The sequence below is a fragment of the Lampetra planeri genome, chromosome 33 (assembly GCF_965212315.1).
Source record: "Lampetra planeri chromosome 33, kcLamPlan1.2.h2, whole genome shotgun sequence".
NCBI classification, from domain to species: domain Eukaryota; kingdom Metazoa; phylum Chordata; class Hyperoartia; order Petromyzontiformes; family Petromyzontidae; genus Lampetra; species Lampetra planeri.
In genome coordinates, this window is record NC_136139.1 from 5,418,129 (window position 1) to 5,435,594 (window position 17,466).

The 17,466-nt window shown below is 47.0% G+C and overlaps 2 protein-coding genes across 2 annotated transcripts in view; one reads left to right on the forward strand and one right to left on the reverse strand.

Annotated features, from left to right (window-relative positions):
• Window positions 1-2,339, reverse strand: part of LOC144729652 (calpain-1 catalytic subunit-like) — a 43,080-nt gene extending 40,741 nt beyond the window's left edge. Inside the window, exon 1 of the mRNA XM_078610062.1 lies at window positions 1,527-2,339. The gene's annotated coding sequence lies outside the window, so the exon portion shown is untranslated. The remainder of the gene's footprint in view (window positions 1-1,526) is intronic.
• Window positions 2,340-12,684: 10,345 nt separating this feature from the next.
• LOC144729530 (left-right determination factor 1-like) lies at window positions 12,685-16,907 on the forward strand. Its single transcript, XM_078609851.1, has 4 exons — window positions 12,685-12,958; window positions 14,282-14,534; window positions 15,180-15,422; window positions 16,413-16,907. The coding sequence occupies exons 1-4, from the start codon at window positions 12,685-12,687 to the stop codon at window positions 16,744-16,746; spliced, it is 1,104 nt and encodes a 367-aa protein (XP_078465977.1). The 3' UTR covers window positions 16,747-16,907.
• Window positions 16,908-17,466: the final 559 nt, after the last annotated feature.

The window sequence follows — 17,466 nt, forward strand, 5'->3', positions numbered from 1 at the left end:
GCATTCGTCGCGGTCGTTACCATCGGAGGCCGTGCTCAATCCGGCGCTGGATCGAAGCCGCCGCCGCCGCCGTCCCTCGGCATCCTGAAATGCAAATAACACTTTATACCTAGCAACGGCACGACACCGGTTTATTTCATCGCTTCCGTCTCCTCGATGGGCTTAGAATCCGACGCACTCCATTCCTCGGCTGACATTCCGTAGTTATTCTTGACCTGCATCCATCATCCGCCATCCCTTTCCAGCGACGTGCATGCCCTGCCCCAAGCCCACTCACTTTAATATTCAGTTTGGATGATGTCATGAACGTGAGTGAGTTCTGTAATCCATGCGTCTGTCCCTCTTTCTATCTCTCAGTGTTTTATTACGATCATGGATGGATCCGTGTTGGTAGGTGTTGTCTTATACCAGGGGTCGGCAACCTACGGCTCCGGAGCCGCATGCGGCTCTTTACGGGCTGCTTCTTGACAATATGTACGTATGTACAGTATGTACTCAGATGCATTGCGGCTCTTGAAATACTGAATTTTGTACCGAATTGGAAAGAAATGGCTCTTCTTGTTATTTTGGTTGCCGACCCCTGTCTTATACAAACGGGTAGCGATTGGAGTGGAGGAGCGTTGGTGTGGTGGTTAGCGCGTTGCTCGAAGATCAATCAGCATCCTGGGTTTGATTCCAGTCCACGGGTTGACATTTGTGTGGCATAACGTGACCTCTAAATCTTTATCTGTTACATAACCTCGCCCCACGGCCCTGAACCAACTCGCACTGAATCAGAATGTATTTATACCGGAGAAATCCGATGAGCTATAAAGATCTTTTTCACACGTACGTACCAGTAGGTGGGATTCAGAACGTTACAAGAAAACAAAAACACGATAGGAGTACATTACTATTGGAAAGGTAAACAAATCACTTTCAAATATATATACATGAAATACAACTACAAAACTATATTTTGTTATCTTACCAGGTAAAGCTCACCGACCTATTAGCTTCTATTTCAGAAGCGACCTGGCCACAAATGATCGCTCAACAAAGTGGCTTATCACGTGGACATTTATAGCAGCAAAGTCTCACACGACCCATAACGACATGGGGGAGGTTCTTCATCATCATCTAGCAGTGGATTGACAGCGATTACATAACGGGTCACGGAATAATACGAACCAGGGCCGCGAAGCGTGTGTTTTTGGTTTTGCACACACACACACGTGTGTGTAGCCATCCTGATACGTACACATAAGCACATTTAGAAACGGGTATGAGACTCTAAGAGATACACTCATTTTACACGCAGACATTTGTTACAATGGTCTCCATCCAACGCACTTCTGTAAAAAGTGTTTCCTTTTAACGAGTGAAGCCACTCCCGGTTGGCTCGACTTTACCATGAATTGTAACACTTCAAAAAGAAATAACACGATGGAATGTACGACTAAAAAAAAATGTACACGCTGCATTGTATTCATTAATCGCAAACACGTGCCAACAACACAGGTCCGACTTCGTATTGTTTTACTCACAGTTTCAGACTCTCTGTGATGCTCTCAACAACCGACGCGTCTCTCTCCTCTCTCTCTCTGTCCGCTGTCTGTCGACTCGGCAACTTGTCAAGAGTGAAGCAGCAGCAGCCGCAGGGAAGAAACGCGCGTGATGTTAGTAGCAGCAGCAGCAGCGGCAGCGTCTGCTTAGAGAGATCAGCATGAGCAAACAGCAGCAGCAGCAGCTGATGCTTGCTTGCTTGTACTCGTCGTTTTTGTTGTTGTGCTGCTGCTGCTGCTGTTTCAATTATTTTTTGTTACCGCTGTTCCTTGCCTCCCCAAAAACTGCTCTTTCAACTTGGCACAGACGTTGGCAGTCGTTCGTTGCTGCTGCTGCTGCTGTTGTTGTTTCTACTGCTGCCCGATTCTGATGCTGCTGCAGAACAGCAGGAGATGATCTGCTGCTGCTGATGTAGCCACTGATTCTGCTGCTGATGTGTGATGTAGCCACTGCTGCTGCTGCTGATGTGTGTTGTAGCCACTGCTGCTGCTGCTGATGTGTGTTGTAGCCACTGCTGCTGCTGCTGATGTGTGTTGTAGCCACTGCTGCTGCTGCTGATGTGTGTTTTAGCCACTGCTGCTGCTGATGTGTGTTGTAGCCACTGCTGATGATGTGTGTTGTAGCCACTGCTGCTGCTGCTGATGTGTGTTGTAGCCACTGCTGCTGCTGCTGATGTGTGTTGTAGCCACTGCTGCTGCTGCTGATGTGTGTTTTAGCCACTGCTGCTGCTGCTGATGTGTGTTTTAGCCACTGCTGCTGCTGCTCTCACTGCAGAGTGGAGGTCTCTGCTGCAATACGACGTGACTTGCGTCACCGCAGGAACCCGCCCTTTCCTCCGCGAATATCTCCCCCCCCCCGTCCACCCCCCTTGCCTCCCCCGCTCCCACTGACTTCCTCATCAGCGTGCCACGTTCAAGCGTTGCCAGATCTGGGGGACATAGAAACCTTCAGATGTGTGTGCGTGTGTGTTGGCAAGAGCGTGTTGAATACACGACAACTGCAGTCGGTGTTGGCAACTTCCGTAAAGTGAGACGTGGCCGAACGAAGTTCTCCAAAATAAAAACATTTCTGTTCTGCTCGAAATGCCACGGCCGACTAAAAAGGAGTTGAAGGAGAGAAAAATAAACAAATGAGAATAGGGTTTACCCTTTTCTGGCAATAAAACAGTTGTGTTAAGATGTTAAAACACCATAATGAAACCCTTTTTCAAGGAATCCTGTCTGCATTAACCACATATTCTTGTGGTGAACATGCAAACCAAAGAACACATGCTCTGGTAGTATATGCATTGTGTTTGGAACTGGTCCACACCAGAGACAGCCTTGTTTAGGGCCTCGGGGCCGTGCATAAATGACGTCACGCGATTTTGAACGATTTTTGACCCCCCCCCCTCGTCATACGGCGTCACAAAAAGTCAGACCCCCCCCCCAAATGTGACGTCACAAAGCTCTGCCCCCTCCCCCCCAACAAAAATATATAAAACATGCTTCAAATCGCTTTAAACTATTGTGATTGTAGTGCGTATTTAATGTGGCGCTGCACTCTGATGTTGTAGGAGAAAACATTTATTAAAAAGTCTATTTAATTAAGTAGAACGTGTTGTCTATAACTCTATATGTATTTAAAGTTGCGCATTTTGATGTGACGTCACATTTCTCACCCCCCCCCCCTCGTCAAACATCGTCACAAATGTCTGACCCCCCCCCCCCCCTAGGTGCGTGACGTCATTTATGGACGGCCCCTAGTCTCAAAGAGTGTTACACCAGAGAACAGAGAACTCCAAAAGGCGAACAGCACAACGGCAATGCCACTAAACAGAAACTTTTTTCACGGAATGTTGTCTGCATTAACCACATATACTTGTGGTGAACATGCAAACAAAAACAACATTGTCTGGTAATATATTTATTGTCTTTTAAACTAATTGTAGAAGAAAAAAAACACAGCCGTTGTTCGTGCTGCGAAAGCCATCAGCGGTTGCTGAAGAATGTGACTGACTGACAGCGGTCAAAGATAGACAACTGTGATCCGATTTAATCTCTCTTCTTTGTTTAGGCCTCATCAGCAATTCTCACTGTTGCAAAGTCTGCCTCTGGACTATGAGAACCAAATTTTCACCCCCCCACTTCATGATGCGAATTAACTTGGTTAATGCCACCCAACACTGCAATCACAAATGTAAATAACGAGAAACCCCTATAATGGAAAAATTAGATTCTTATTTCCGGCCTGCACTATGCAAACTGATGGTTGTCCGGCCAGCACAATTTTTTCTGTTATGATGGGGTTTTATTTCTCTCTCATCCATTTACAAATACGATTAATGCCACGGCCGCCGAACTGCAGGGCCACATCACCTGCGGGGAGGCGAGTGAGGCTATAGGGTGGGCATAGACGGGAAGGGGGCCTTCCTCAGCCTCCAACGTGAAAGGCCGCTGACGGCGGATGGAGGTGGGGGGGTAGAAGACGTTTACACCATTGGAACCTCATTTGCCAGTAAAAAAATATGATAATTGTTTTTTTACCCTTTTATCTGGCAACAAAACTGACACCTTTTTTTACAAAGAGTCATGTTTGCATAGACCACAATACCTGCAGTCATGACGCATTTTGGCGTCATCTGGTCCAACACCATGTGAGACTAGGCTCTAAGGAAAGCTGTCTCGGGTGTGGACCAATCAGCTTCAAGGACAGTGCATACATTATCAGAGTTATGTTTTTTGTTTGCGTTATGACTGCAGGTATTGTGGTCTATGCAAACATGACTCCTTGTAAAAAAAAAGTGTCAATTTTGTTGCCAGATAAAAGGGTAAAAAAACAATTATCAGGTAGAAGACGGCCCACGGCTAATTTCGGGCAAATAAGCTGGTGCGTGAAGCCACTCACGGGCAAAACAACAATAAACCCTTCAAAAGTCGAATGATGGCGACGAGAGGGTGAGGTTTATTAATCGCGATGCGTTACGGTACCGCACGTACTGAAAGGCGAGTAAATTATAGATGAAGATGAATCCACAGTGGCTCACAACTTACCATTCAGGAATGCGCATTCCCAGACTGTTATGTAAGAGATGCATAGGCGGAGTCTGACTTCTCTATTTGGTGTGGGGGAGGGCGTTCGCTTTGTCCCTTACATTAGTAATCGCGGGTGCATATAATGAATGTATTTATGATCTTAATTGTAAACTACTGAAATGAATTACTCTTTGGTTCTTTCGGTAAAGTCACGTATAAACAGAAAATAATAAATTAAATACTAGCATATCTGTCTGTGCTTATATGTCTGTCTATATGTCTCTGGTTCTGTGTTTTATCTCTCTCTCAAATTTAGCATTCTCAGGAAGAACGTAATCAACCAGGTAGGGTGTTGACTGTTATGTTATCCGACTCTCTGTTGTATTTCATTACATTTCTAAGTATACTAGATTTGTGTTTCTATTTCATTTATACCTGATGATGATTGTTTGTGTTGCAATCGAAACGTCGTATGCTAGTATTTAATTTATTATTTTCTCTTTATACGTCACTTTACCGAAAGAACCAAAGAGTAATTCCTGCAGTCACGAAAGCTCCAAATTAAGTAACTGAAATGAAATTAATTAAAGTGCCCAGTTTTGGGGGGGGGGGGGCATTGCCCTCCGTGCCCCCCCCTAAACTCTGCCCATGAAGAGACGCAATGCTCCAAGGCCATGAATGGTGGACGCGCGTTCATCCGAATGCGCAATGCCTAGACAATTATTGCCGGCGCGTCTTTGTGAACTTTTTCTCTTTTCTTTCCCTCTTCTTCGTCGCCGTTCACGCTTTTGATGCACGTCACGAGGCGTAATGCCCGCTGATTTAAAACGCTCATTTTCAGGCACGTCACTGCTGTATTTCGTTTGTTGTTGTCATCAAAGTCTGCTTTATATCATCAAAGTTTGCTGGACCGCGGCGGGCTGACACAAAGAAAGTTCAGCTATTTCGCAGTATCGCGCCGTGTGCCGATAGCGCCCCGGTGTGGATTTTGTAAATATGTAAAATTTTCTAAAGTGGTTTAAGTATCAATCTTAATTTAGGAGCTTTCGTGACTGCAGGAATTATTCTTTGGTTCTTTTCGGTTAAGTCACGTCTAAAAATAAAATAATAAATTAAAATAACATATTACGACGTTTCGATTGCAACACAAGTAATCATCATCAGGTATAAAAGAAATAGCAACAAAAATCTAACTAGAAAACTATAGACAGACTGTCTGCTTGTATGTCTGTCTATAGTTTTCTAGTTAGATTTTTGTTGCTGGTTTAAGTATGTTGTGGATTTGCTCTCCAACACACCGGTGTTGCTGTACTTGGTAACGAATTGGCATGTTTCTGTTTACGTGACAAACCTTACTAATTGGTTATTCTTCTTGGTTCTTTCGGTAAAGCCACATAGAAGGGAAATAATAAAAGAATAATTATGTTGTCTTTTTATTATTTTATTATTTCCCTTCTACGTGACTTTACCGAAAGAACCAAGAAGATGAATCCCTGCAGTCATGAAAGCTTTATATCGAAATTTAATTGGCTATTGTCGGGTGTTGGCGGGTTTAATGACACATTTATATTTACTTGATCTAACCGAAAAAAAGCCAAAAATACCTGTATTTTATGGATATTAATTGCGATTTCCTACGTGTTAAACTGGTTTAAGTTAACCAGTTAAACACGTAGGCTTTCGCAACCAATATCCATAAACCACTCTTTTTTGTTAGACCGTGTAAAGAGGCGATCTAACCCAAAAATAAAACCTGTATTATGTTATTTATTTTCGAGTACAGTAGTAATCTCAAAAGCCTCAGCCCTACTCCACGGCATCTTCTTCGTGTGAGGAGTCGCGGCGCGTGTCGCTTTGATGCCTCTTTCGCATTTGTAAATCGGGCATCGAGTCCGTTAGATGTTCCAGAGTACTCAGCAGCAGAATGCACATCGATGGGACCCCCTTTTTGCCGGTATCAAGATGATGAAAAATAAACGGCTTTTCCCTTGCCCGGCAAAAATGACAGGTGTGGTGAATGCGAAACTTGATGTATTACTGCATGTTGAACTTCTTTCGCACCGTACGTCGCCAACTGTGCTAATCGGAGGTACGGGCGAAAGACAATAAACTAAAAACAAAAAAGCTGTTCTAAAGAAATGAGATTTTAAAGTGTATAGCTCTGCTGGCTTCCTAATTTTGGAAGAAAGAGCGTTCCAGACGGCCGCAGAATCGCATCTGAAACCGTGCGATGCGGTGACCGCCTTTGTTCGATGGTTAGCCAAAAGCCGCTTCTGCTGCTGCGAGGATGAAAGGAGATCGCGTGGTGATGGTTTATGCTCCTTGGCAAGACCAGCAAGGTACCGTGGTTCATTTGTGGCAAGCGCAAGTCGTCAGCATTCTTTGCGATAGGTGTATATTTGGCGCAAGAGCGCAGAAGCGTGGTCACCACATCTAGGCCTCTGCATAAGGAACGAAACAGTAAGACTTTTCCACGAATTTGGCTGTCGCCTGATGAAGCTAGTTGTAATTACTGGCGAAACGTCGTACTCAGATTGTAAATGTTGTGGCTTGGCTCTCCAACACGCCGGTTAGTGCTGTACTAGTGACGAATTGTCCACGTTCTGTTTACGTGACAACCCTTACTAGTTGGCTGTGTCGGGTGGTGGCGGGTTTTAACGACACATTTATATATTTGCGCGATCTAACCCAAAACACTTCTATTATGGATTATTATGTATATTTGGTATTTGAACATCTTAACACCTCCTGTATTAAATTTTTATTTAAAGCTTTCGTGACTGCAGGGATTCATATTCTTGGTTCTTTCGGTAAAGTCACGTAGAAGGGAAATGATAAAATAATAAAAATATAAAACTATAAAAATTCTCACGACGTTTCGACTGCAACACAAGCAATCATCATGTTTGTGTTGCAGTCGAAACGTCGTGAGAATTGTATTGTTTTATATTTTTATTATTTCATTATTTCCCTTCTACGTGACTTTACCGAAAGAACCAAGAACACCTCCTGTATTATTGCCGGATAGGGTAAGGGAAACCTTTTATTTTGTCATCAGCATAGCGAACGATCGCGGTGGTGGTGATGATGATGATGGGTGAAGAGTATGATGAATATTGTTTCGTCTCATGTAAATGTATATATCCTGCTTGCAAGCTACTGGAATGAAAGATGTTTTAAAGCCCCTATGCAGTCGCGCTGTTCGCGTGGCTTTGATGGCCAAAGCTCCGAGTTGGGGCCCCCTTTTACAACCACCTTCAACAACAGCGTAAAAGAATAAGAACAACAACAACAACGATACAAACGCGGTTTAAAATGTTCGAGACCGTGAGCGTAACGGCGTCATTCGGCAAGAGGAGTCCGCGAAGTTGTAACCAAGTGTCTCGGTGCCACCGTGCGAGACAAATCAAATATTGGGGGGGGGGGGCACTTGACCGATTGAGCTGATAACGTCGTTACTACGGCCACTGTCCCCTTTGAGTTCTAACATTCATCAACATCCCCCCCTTTGAATCCTGCCGAAATGAATTGGTCGTCCCCACATCGCTGACGATTTGTCCACTGGCTACGCTCTCGCGTGGCTTGCGCGGGTCGAACGAATGGGGGCGTCGTTACTAAGTTTCATGAACATTGCCACGTGGTTTACGCGTGATGTAATGTGTTTTAATTTCACCTTTAATACAAATCAGTTTATGAAGTTGGTCTGTTACTGAATGGCTACTGAAACAGGTAACGATTCGTATGGGGCCGTCCATAAATGATGTCACGCACCTAAGGGGGGGGGGGGGTCAGACATTTGGGACGATGTGTGACAAAGGGGGGGGGGGGTCAAAAATTGTCAAAAATCGCGTGACGTCATTTATGGACGGCCCCTATGTCAATACGTTGTGAGAATGTGATTGGTATCAGGTCCCATGGGGTTTCGTGCAGTTTCAACAACAACTTACATTTTGAGAATTGTATTGTTTTATATTTTTATTATTTTATTATTTCCCTTCTACGTGACTTTTCCGAAAGAACCAAGAATAACAACAACTATTATTATTATTATTTACTCGCTACCTGGCCTTTCTGTTGATGTTACTGTATATGAATCAGGGACATTGGTCGAAACGTCACCTCTTAAATATTCTTACTTATAAGGCCACAGTGTTATTGTAGAACGTGTTCAGTTGCTGCTATTTTGTTATGCGTGCTTGTGCAACACTGCCATCGCAGCAGAAGCATCGCCGTATAGGTTGATGCAAGTGAGTAAGCAGCCTTTGGTATGCGTGATTTACAGCACGCCTGCAGTTGTGCAGGCGTCATCAGATAGATGCCGCCTTTGGTCTTCTTCTTGTGATTTGTTTTGACATCAAAATAAACCAAGTAATGGATTTTGTTTCCCTTTGTCAAGCGACTGCCGTTGACTTTCAAAGTGATTATTTGGGGCAAGTGGTGACGTGCCGCTTTGTACATTAGAGAAAGGACTTTGAAGCTGGCCACAGCGCGAAACGGCGCACTGATCATTTGTAAATTGATGGGGTGTTGTCCCATGAACTAGGAAATGCATCCCCAGTGCTCATCAGTTCATGGTTAGATTCCAGATAACAGAATCGGCGAAGTTCGCTCGCCACCAACCAACATCGTCATGAATAAGAAGAGTCCCACGTTACGGTAGTAATACTAATTTAGGATTGTAATCCATATTATGTATCCGCGACTACTGGCGACTAACCCAGTATTGAGCATGGTGTGTATGTGAAAGGTTCCGCGAATCACCATCATCGTCGTTACTCGGCAGACGCAATACACACGCTGGCGATGCCAGTGACGGAAGCGTTGATCGGAAGAAAAAGTCAGACTGCTGGACATATCACCCCGGGTCTCTGCTGTGCACGAGACGGGAGTTCGTCCTAAAAAAAACAACCGGGGGTGATTGACCTCTGTCTAAATAAACAATTTTCCCAGGAAAGGAATCGCTCCTCGGCCAGACCGAGGCGACCGACTGTCACAGACACTCTAATGAGCGTCTGTCTCGCTCTCACGTGCTAACAAGGAGGCCCGCCAGGCAGCGCCACGAGGTGTCCGGTTGTCCACAGTTTGCGTGGAGCATTTGGCGTGCAACATCTGCGGGGATAAACTAGACTCGGGAGAACAGAATCAAACAGTTTCGCCAATTATAGCGGTGAGCTTACATTTAATATATAATAGGTGATGTCCAGGAGGGCCAATAGACCCGAAACATCGCCTTTTATATGTTTTTTTTATATTTAAGGCCGCGGTGATATTGACGAATCTATTGATGTAATTGTATGTGTTGTGTTCGTGCCACCACTGCCAACGCATACTTACGCCTATTTCGGAGGGCTGCAATTGCAATAAGTATTATTAGCAATGTGTTTTTTTGATCGGCTGAAAAGATAACCGAATTTTGTTTCTACGTCGGCCATATAAATAAATCGGTCCCACAAATATTGTGTTTTGCTGGTGGACCGGAGGAAGAGTTGGGTAGAGCCCTGCACTATGAACCCGACCGTTTGAGTTGAATTCCCGGCCACGGCTACCGTTAGTGGCGAGTGATATCTGAACCGGTCGTGAATATCCGAACCAGCGTGATGAAGTATGGTCAATACACTTCAATGATTTGTGTGGTCAATAAACGATCTATGATTTGTGCGGTCAATAAACTTATATTATGTGTGTGCTCAATATACGTCTATTGTAACGCGACATACAGCAGGCCCATATATTTTAAAAGTTGTATTGTCTCCTATAAATTCCTTTGTAGCAATACCATTATCATCACCACCACCATGGCGAACATATGAATCTCGGTGGTGTGTACGTGTGTACAGGTGAGTGTGCAAAAAAATACTCATCTGATACGGAAATATCTACAGATTGGATGGATGGATAAATAAATTAATGTATGGATGCGTGGATAGATGGATGGATAGATAGAAAAAATTGTGTTTGCGTGAGTGGATGGTATAATGGCCGAGCAGATGGATGGACGCGTGGATGCTTAGAGCGATGGGTGGAGTGATGGAGAGTTAAGATCGATGGCGGGGAGGTTACATAAGTCACGGTTGTCACTCGGACGTTGCACGTCTGAGTTCCGAGCGCAAGCCTGCCCGTGTCCAATACACAATCACGTCTGCGCAACAACAAAAAATGTAGCGTCCGCTTCCGAATGATTGCTTTCTTCCCTTTTCCACGACTGCACGTCTCCCTCCTCCAGACTCAAGCAGACAACATAATCCCATCCACGTGCTCGCCCTCACCCCCGTGTCGCCCACCGCCTTTCCCCTCCTACCACGATCCTTGCAATACACAAGCCGGGTGGGAGGAGGGCGGGGGGCAATTAGTGGAGGGCGATTTCGTGTGGAGTGTGATTAGTCTGAAGGACACAAGGAGAATAAATTCCCGCTGAGGCTGCCAAAGTTGGTTTAAGTCAAAAGAGAGACGCGTCTCATTCACTTTCCTTATCTTAACGGCCAAGCGAAATCATAAACAACATCGGAACGCTTACCACTATACAATTTTTTTTCCCAGGTAAAGTCAAAAGAGCCATACAACTTTTTTCAGAAACGACCTGGCCGCAAATGGTAGCTCCAATAAGTGGCTTATCATTTGGAAATGTATAGCAGCCCAAGACTCTAAATGCGTGATGTTGATTCTAAAAGTGGAGAGGAAAAAACGTAGGACCCTAAAAAAAATCCACACGACCACGTGGAGAGACGCGCAAACATACAGCAGGCGTCAGAGTCGAGATCGAACCCACCACCTCCTGCACACCAGGCGAGGGGGGATCACGGTGGCGATGTGTTATTGTGGTCGGGTTTTCCCTCCACAGCGAGTCTCTGATTAAAAGGGCACTTTTAACGAAGTGTTATTGTAAAGTGTGTGTTGAATAATTTTTACGAAAGGTAGAGTGCCCCCCCCCCCAACGCTCAAAAGGAAACGTTGACATCTCTGGCAGATTGCATGCCGCGTAATATAATATAATATAATCGGGCGTCGATTTGTAGCGTTTATTTTCTTTTGTTTGCTGGTGACTGTATTTCATATTGAAATCGCCTCCAGTGCTTTTGTTGCTGGTGGCAATAAATGTTGTTTAAAAGTCAAAAGTCAAAAAATATATATATAATCGGGAGGAGCGGTGGGTGCAGTGGCTTCACGCATTGCGCTTTGACTGCGACAAACCATGTCTGCGATTTCCGGACACGACTCACATCAGTGGCGAGTGACATGATCTGAATCCCATACCTGGGTCCCCCCCCCTTCACCAGTCCGCACTCACTGACCAGCGCGGTGAAGTATGGCCAAACAACGCCCAGGGGGAGACCTTAATTCAGCAGTAGAAATGTCACGTACCCGTAAATTATTATTACTATTAAGTGTCTATTTTGCCACCACACTTTATATAAAACGTCGGAGAATTATTTTGGTGGTGGAGCTCTCTGCTCCGATGTGCTGTGAAGAAGTTCCACTGTCGGAAACGTCTCCTATTATAAACATCTTAAAGGCAGCGTTCGTTGGCAAAATGCGTTTTTCTATATAAAGCTTTGATCAGTCTTGTTAGTTTCCATCGTATCGCGGCTGGTTAGAGTGCGCGACAGACGTGTTTATGACAATTACCTTGACTCGCTCACTTGTCGATACTCAATTACAAGTGGGATCCCTTTACCATGAGAATTATCCGCATCATCATTATCACCACCACCAGTCAACTGACTGAGAGAAGTCTTCAACAACAAAGAGCGGCCCGGTGTGCACTTCAACGTGGCCAGGAAGCCGTTCCACGTGGTGTATTGCGAGGCGTTAATTATACACCGCCCAGACACTGGCGGGAGGGAGGGGGAGGCGGTCAGAGATGAAGGGCGGCGGTGGGTGGCGATGGGGGTTGGGGGGGAGTTCAATCGTTTTTTGCGCGTCTTACTCCTGCGTATAAATCAGGGACACGCGCAGCAGAGGTGGTCAGTCTCCGCCACCGATCCGTCGCCACCTGTCTCCAGCCCTCTCCGCTGCTCATATTTTCGCGAACCCGCGAACTTTCCACCTGCCTCTCTTTAACTATCACCGTCTCCTCGCCTCCTCTTCGATTCGATCTGGCTCTGTCTTGTCTCGTGTGCTCATAATGATGATGACGATGGCGCTTATGATGATCGTCGCGTTGGTGGCGGTGGTGATCCCTGGAACCCACGGCTACCTGGAGGAGGAGGTTAAGGCCTCGCTGCTCGGGGCCCTGGGTCTGAAGGAACCTCCGCGGATCGAGAAGAGGGATCTGGAATCGGTGATCGTTCCGGCCGCGGTGCGGGCGCGCTACGCGACGATGCTGCAGAGACACCACGAGAGGAGTCGTCGGAGCCTGCCGAGTCTTGCCGGCATCTTCCGCGGACTCCGTGGCAACGCAGGTGAGAGTGCGGGGGAAGGAATGCGTGTTCACCACGATCGCCGTTACCACGAGGAGCACCCACCTCGCATGCAGGGCCCATCGTGCGAGAGAAGCGTTGGCGAGCGGTGAGGCGTGCTTCAAAGCGGTGCGCGATTCGCGTGAGATGGGACGGTCAGTGCGCGCGAGGCAGTTGGGGAGAGCGCGCACGTGAGAGAGAGAGAGATTGCGTAAAGTGAATACATGAAATGGTGATGCTGCGTTGGCGTCGGTGCACAGGCAAAACAAACGTAGCGACATTCGGCAATAACAGGGGCTTTTAAACACAACTAAATATATAATAGGCGACGTTCCGTGTGGTCTGAAGTGAGGGCCGTTGTCCGAAGCTCCCGCCTGTTACATTTATTTTAATGTAGCGCTGTGAAGGGCTATCGCTAGAAATGTCGCCCGTTATATATTGCTATACCTTTAAGGCCAGACCCTTATTGACGAATGTGTTGAGGTTTTGTTGTTGTTGTTTCTGAGCAATGTCACCATCCACCGCCGCCGTCGTCGTAATCATCAAAATTGCCATCACAATCAGCATCACTGCCACCATCTCCGTGCAGGTTGGTCATGTTCAGACGAGCTATTGTGAGCTTCTCCGTAATCAAAATGGATTTTGAATCGTTCAGTGACTTTTCCGTCGAGTGTGTTTGAGTTACAATTCCACTCCCGCTCGCTTCTGCTGCGAGTCGATATATTCTCGACTTTGAAATTACTTCACTTAACCGAAGGAGCCCCGCTCTTTGTGGGTGACATTTTGCTGGGAACAATACTAATTCGGTTTGGATATATTGTGCATTGGATGGCGCAATGCTTCGTGCGCCGCGTTACAAACCCACAGGATATGTTGATTGATGTGAGTGTGTATTCGCGTGCGCGCGGTCGTGCCTGGGTTCATCCGCGTTTCCGCAGGCGCATATGTAGACTCTGTGCCGTATGTTGATGGGTGCCTGTGGTGAGCGCGTCCGGGAATCCTGCGACTCACGCCCAATATGCAGTGGGCAAGTAAATAGATATGTATATCTGGGGGGCACCTCGTAGCCCCGGGTCTTGCAACAATCACACAGGTTACTTCCCGGACGGGTCTCTCTCCCCCCACCCCACCACCACCAGCTCATCTCATCCAGGCGACAACGTTAATAAAACCAGACTCGGGCCCGATGATATCATTGCGAGCTCGGGTGCACGCCCTCGGATGAATGGTCGATGTTCTATGAGCAAGGGCCACTTAGAGCCGCGGTGCAATCGCGTCTAACGAGACGCGCGCGCGCTCGTGTGTGTGTGTGTGTCCTCCCCCAAGACATTGCGGGCGACGTGGTGTTCGAGGACGCGACGCGCCAGCGGCTGACGTTCGACATGAGGGACCGCATCCCGGACAACAGCGAGGTGACGCTGGTGGAGCTTCGCCTCTTCAAGACGGCGCCCGGCGGGGCCTTCAGCGCAGCGGCGCAGAGGAGACACGCGCGGCCCGCCAATCACGCGCGCGTCAGCGTCTTCTGGCTGGAGGAGCCGCTCGTCGGGGCGATGAACCGCTCCACCCTGGTCGACTCGAGGTGAGCCGCGTACGGCCAAGCGCCGTCGATTAGATTCGCCCGCAAGTATCTTTGATGGAGAAATTATACAAGCAAGCAAGCAAGCAAACACGTGGCTTGGGGTGTATGTGTGTGTGTGGGCAAGTCGCCGGGGGTAATTGTTGTCGTGCCGCTGAGAAGTGTTCGTTCTGTGGAAAACTCGAATGAACGCATTCGCGTGGGGGAATCCTGTGAACAAAACCCGTCTCGTATCAGGGACGCGCTCTCACACACGGGAGTATCGCTTTTATTCACAGCTAATGCAACAAAAAAAAACCCCCCATGTTTTTCTTGCTTTTCAACACTCCTTCCCATTTTGCTGAAAAATAAAATCTATTTGTTGGCAAATTAGCCCACGTGACAACTTGCTTTGATTGGCTATGTCGGTGCATTCATCATGTCACAGCCATAATAATCTGCTGCAACCCAATTACACTCCAGATAATATATTATTTAACATGTATTTACATTTGCGACCATAGTTTTGCCTCGATTTCTATCTTCCTCATTGCTGTATATATATATTTTTGCTTGTAATTTTGGTGAATCACAGGCACCCTCGCGCAAACGAGACTCGTCTTGATCTCTACCCCCCCTGTCCTCCTCCACCACCACACACGCGCGCAGACTCGTGCCGGTGGGTGACTCTGGCTGGAAGGGCTTTGACGTGACTCAGGCCGTCCAGCACTGGCAGCAGCAGCGAGGCGACGCTCCCCTACGACTGGAGGTGCGCGTCGAGGGCGAGCGGCCGGGCAGCCACGCCGCCCACATGGCCTCGCTGGTGCGATTCACACCGCAGGAGACCGGCGAACATCCGCCCATGGGCAAGCCCGAGCTGGTGGTGTACACCCTCAACCTGGCCGAGTACGGGTAAGAAGAGTTCCCGGCCCGAGTTGTCGTGTTGGGTGTACGCACGGTACATGACGTTGAACTGTTTGCGCAACGTACGGAGCCAAGCGTGCTCATCGGAGGCGCGGGGCGAGGACGATACACACAAAGCGCAGTTGTAAATAAATTATATTTGTCACTGAATATTGGATGGTGGAACCTTGGGACCGACGACGACGATGATGAGTATTATATTTTCCTTTTAAGACAGTGTTGTTGACAATGTAACATGTAGGCTTTCGCGACCAATAATATTCACGACAAAAAGTTGTTATGTGTCAGATCGCGTAAAACGTTCTGTTATAGCGACAACGATCATTCAAGACGATCAAACCCGACGACGATACTTCATCATCATCAACCTGATCTGTCGCAACCTCTTTCATCATCATCATCATCATCCTGTTCTCTCGTAACCTTTCATCATCATTATTCTTATCTCTCGTAACTTTTCATCATCATCATCATCGTCATCCTGATCTATCGCAGTCTCTTTCATCATCATCATCATCATCCTGATCTCTCGTAACCTTTCATCATCATCCTGATCTCCGCAACCTTTCATCATCATCATCATCCTGTTCTCTCGTAACCCTTCATCATCATCATCCTAATCTGTTGCAACCTCTTTCATCATCATCGTCATCCTGATCTATCGCAGTCTCTTTCATCATCATCATCCTGATCTCTCGTAACCTTTCATCATCATCCTGATCTTCGCAACCTTTCATCATCATCATCATCCTGATCTCCGCAACCTTTCATCATCATCATCATCCTTATCTCTCGTAACCTTTCATCATCATCCTGATCATCGCAACCTTTCATCATCATCATCATCCTTATCTCTCGTAACCTTTCATCATCATCCTGATCATCGCAACCTTTCATCATCATCATCCTGACCTCTCGTAACCTCTCTCCCAACGTTCCCCCCTCCCCACCCACCACCCCCCCCCCCCCCCCGGACAGCGGCCGAGGCGACTGCGAACTCGACTCGTCGCACCCGGACCACGCCTGTTGCCGCGGCCACAACTTCATCAACTTTCGCGAGCTCACGTGGACCCAGTACTGGGTGCTGGAGCCCGCGGGCTACGAGGCGTTCCGCTGCACGGGCGGATGCCGACAGCCGAGGCCCCTCCACTCGATGTACGGGCCGCGCCACTGCTCCCCCGTGGAGAGCTCCCCGCTGCCCATGATGTACCTGGTGAAGAAGGGCGACTACACGGAGATTGAGGTGGCCGAGTTCCCCAACATGATCGTCGAGAAGTGCGGCTGTGCCATGGACAACATCTCCGTGGTGTGAGAGGGGGGCTGTGGTTGGGTCGATCGTGTCTCGGGAGGCCGTCTCATCTCGTGTGAATGTCTCGTGTCTCTCTCTTATCTCTCTCATTTCTAGTCTGTCTCGCCTGGTCATCTCTTCCACATTTCATCTTTTTTCCACCTCCGTCATCATTTCCTTGGCGTCCTCCCACCATCTCAGCTCGAGTCTCTCCCATCCTCTCTCTCCGTGGTCCACCAGCGACACACATATCATCGACGGTCGCGTCCCTCAAGTCAACAAGTTGAAAAGGGGCTCTGGCCTACGGCTCCATTGCACTTAGCGAATAAAAATGAAAAAAAAAATGACCATTACATAAAACACCCGATGAGTTTTGTACATACCGATAACATTCCTACCCTGCCGTAGTGTTTACACTTTTGTAATTTTTTGTTAATTAGTTTTAAACATTTACCGATGAATGTTTCACGCGACTGTGAAGATTATGCGCAAAAATGAGGAATAAAAGTTTTCACCATTTACTGTAAATAACAGGCCATACTAGTATGTCGATATGCCATGGACTTCGTATTGAACCGGTTTCTTACAAAAGTTAAACCTCGTTTTTTATGCCTAACATGTTTCCCACCCCACACGTTCGATGGTTTTAAATACCGTCTGAAGTGTCATCGTCTGTAACAAATAAAAAGGTGTACATTGAGTCGGACTTACTGTGGTTGGAATGTTTTTTTAAATTGCACGAAC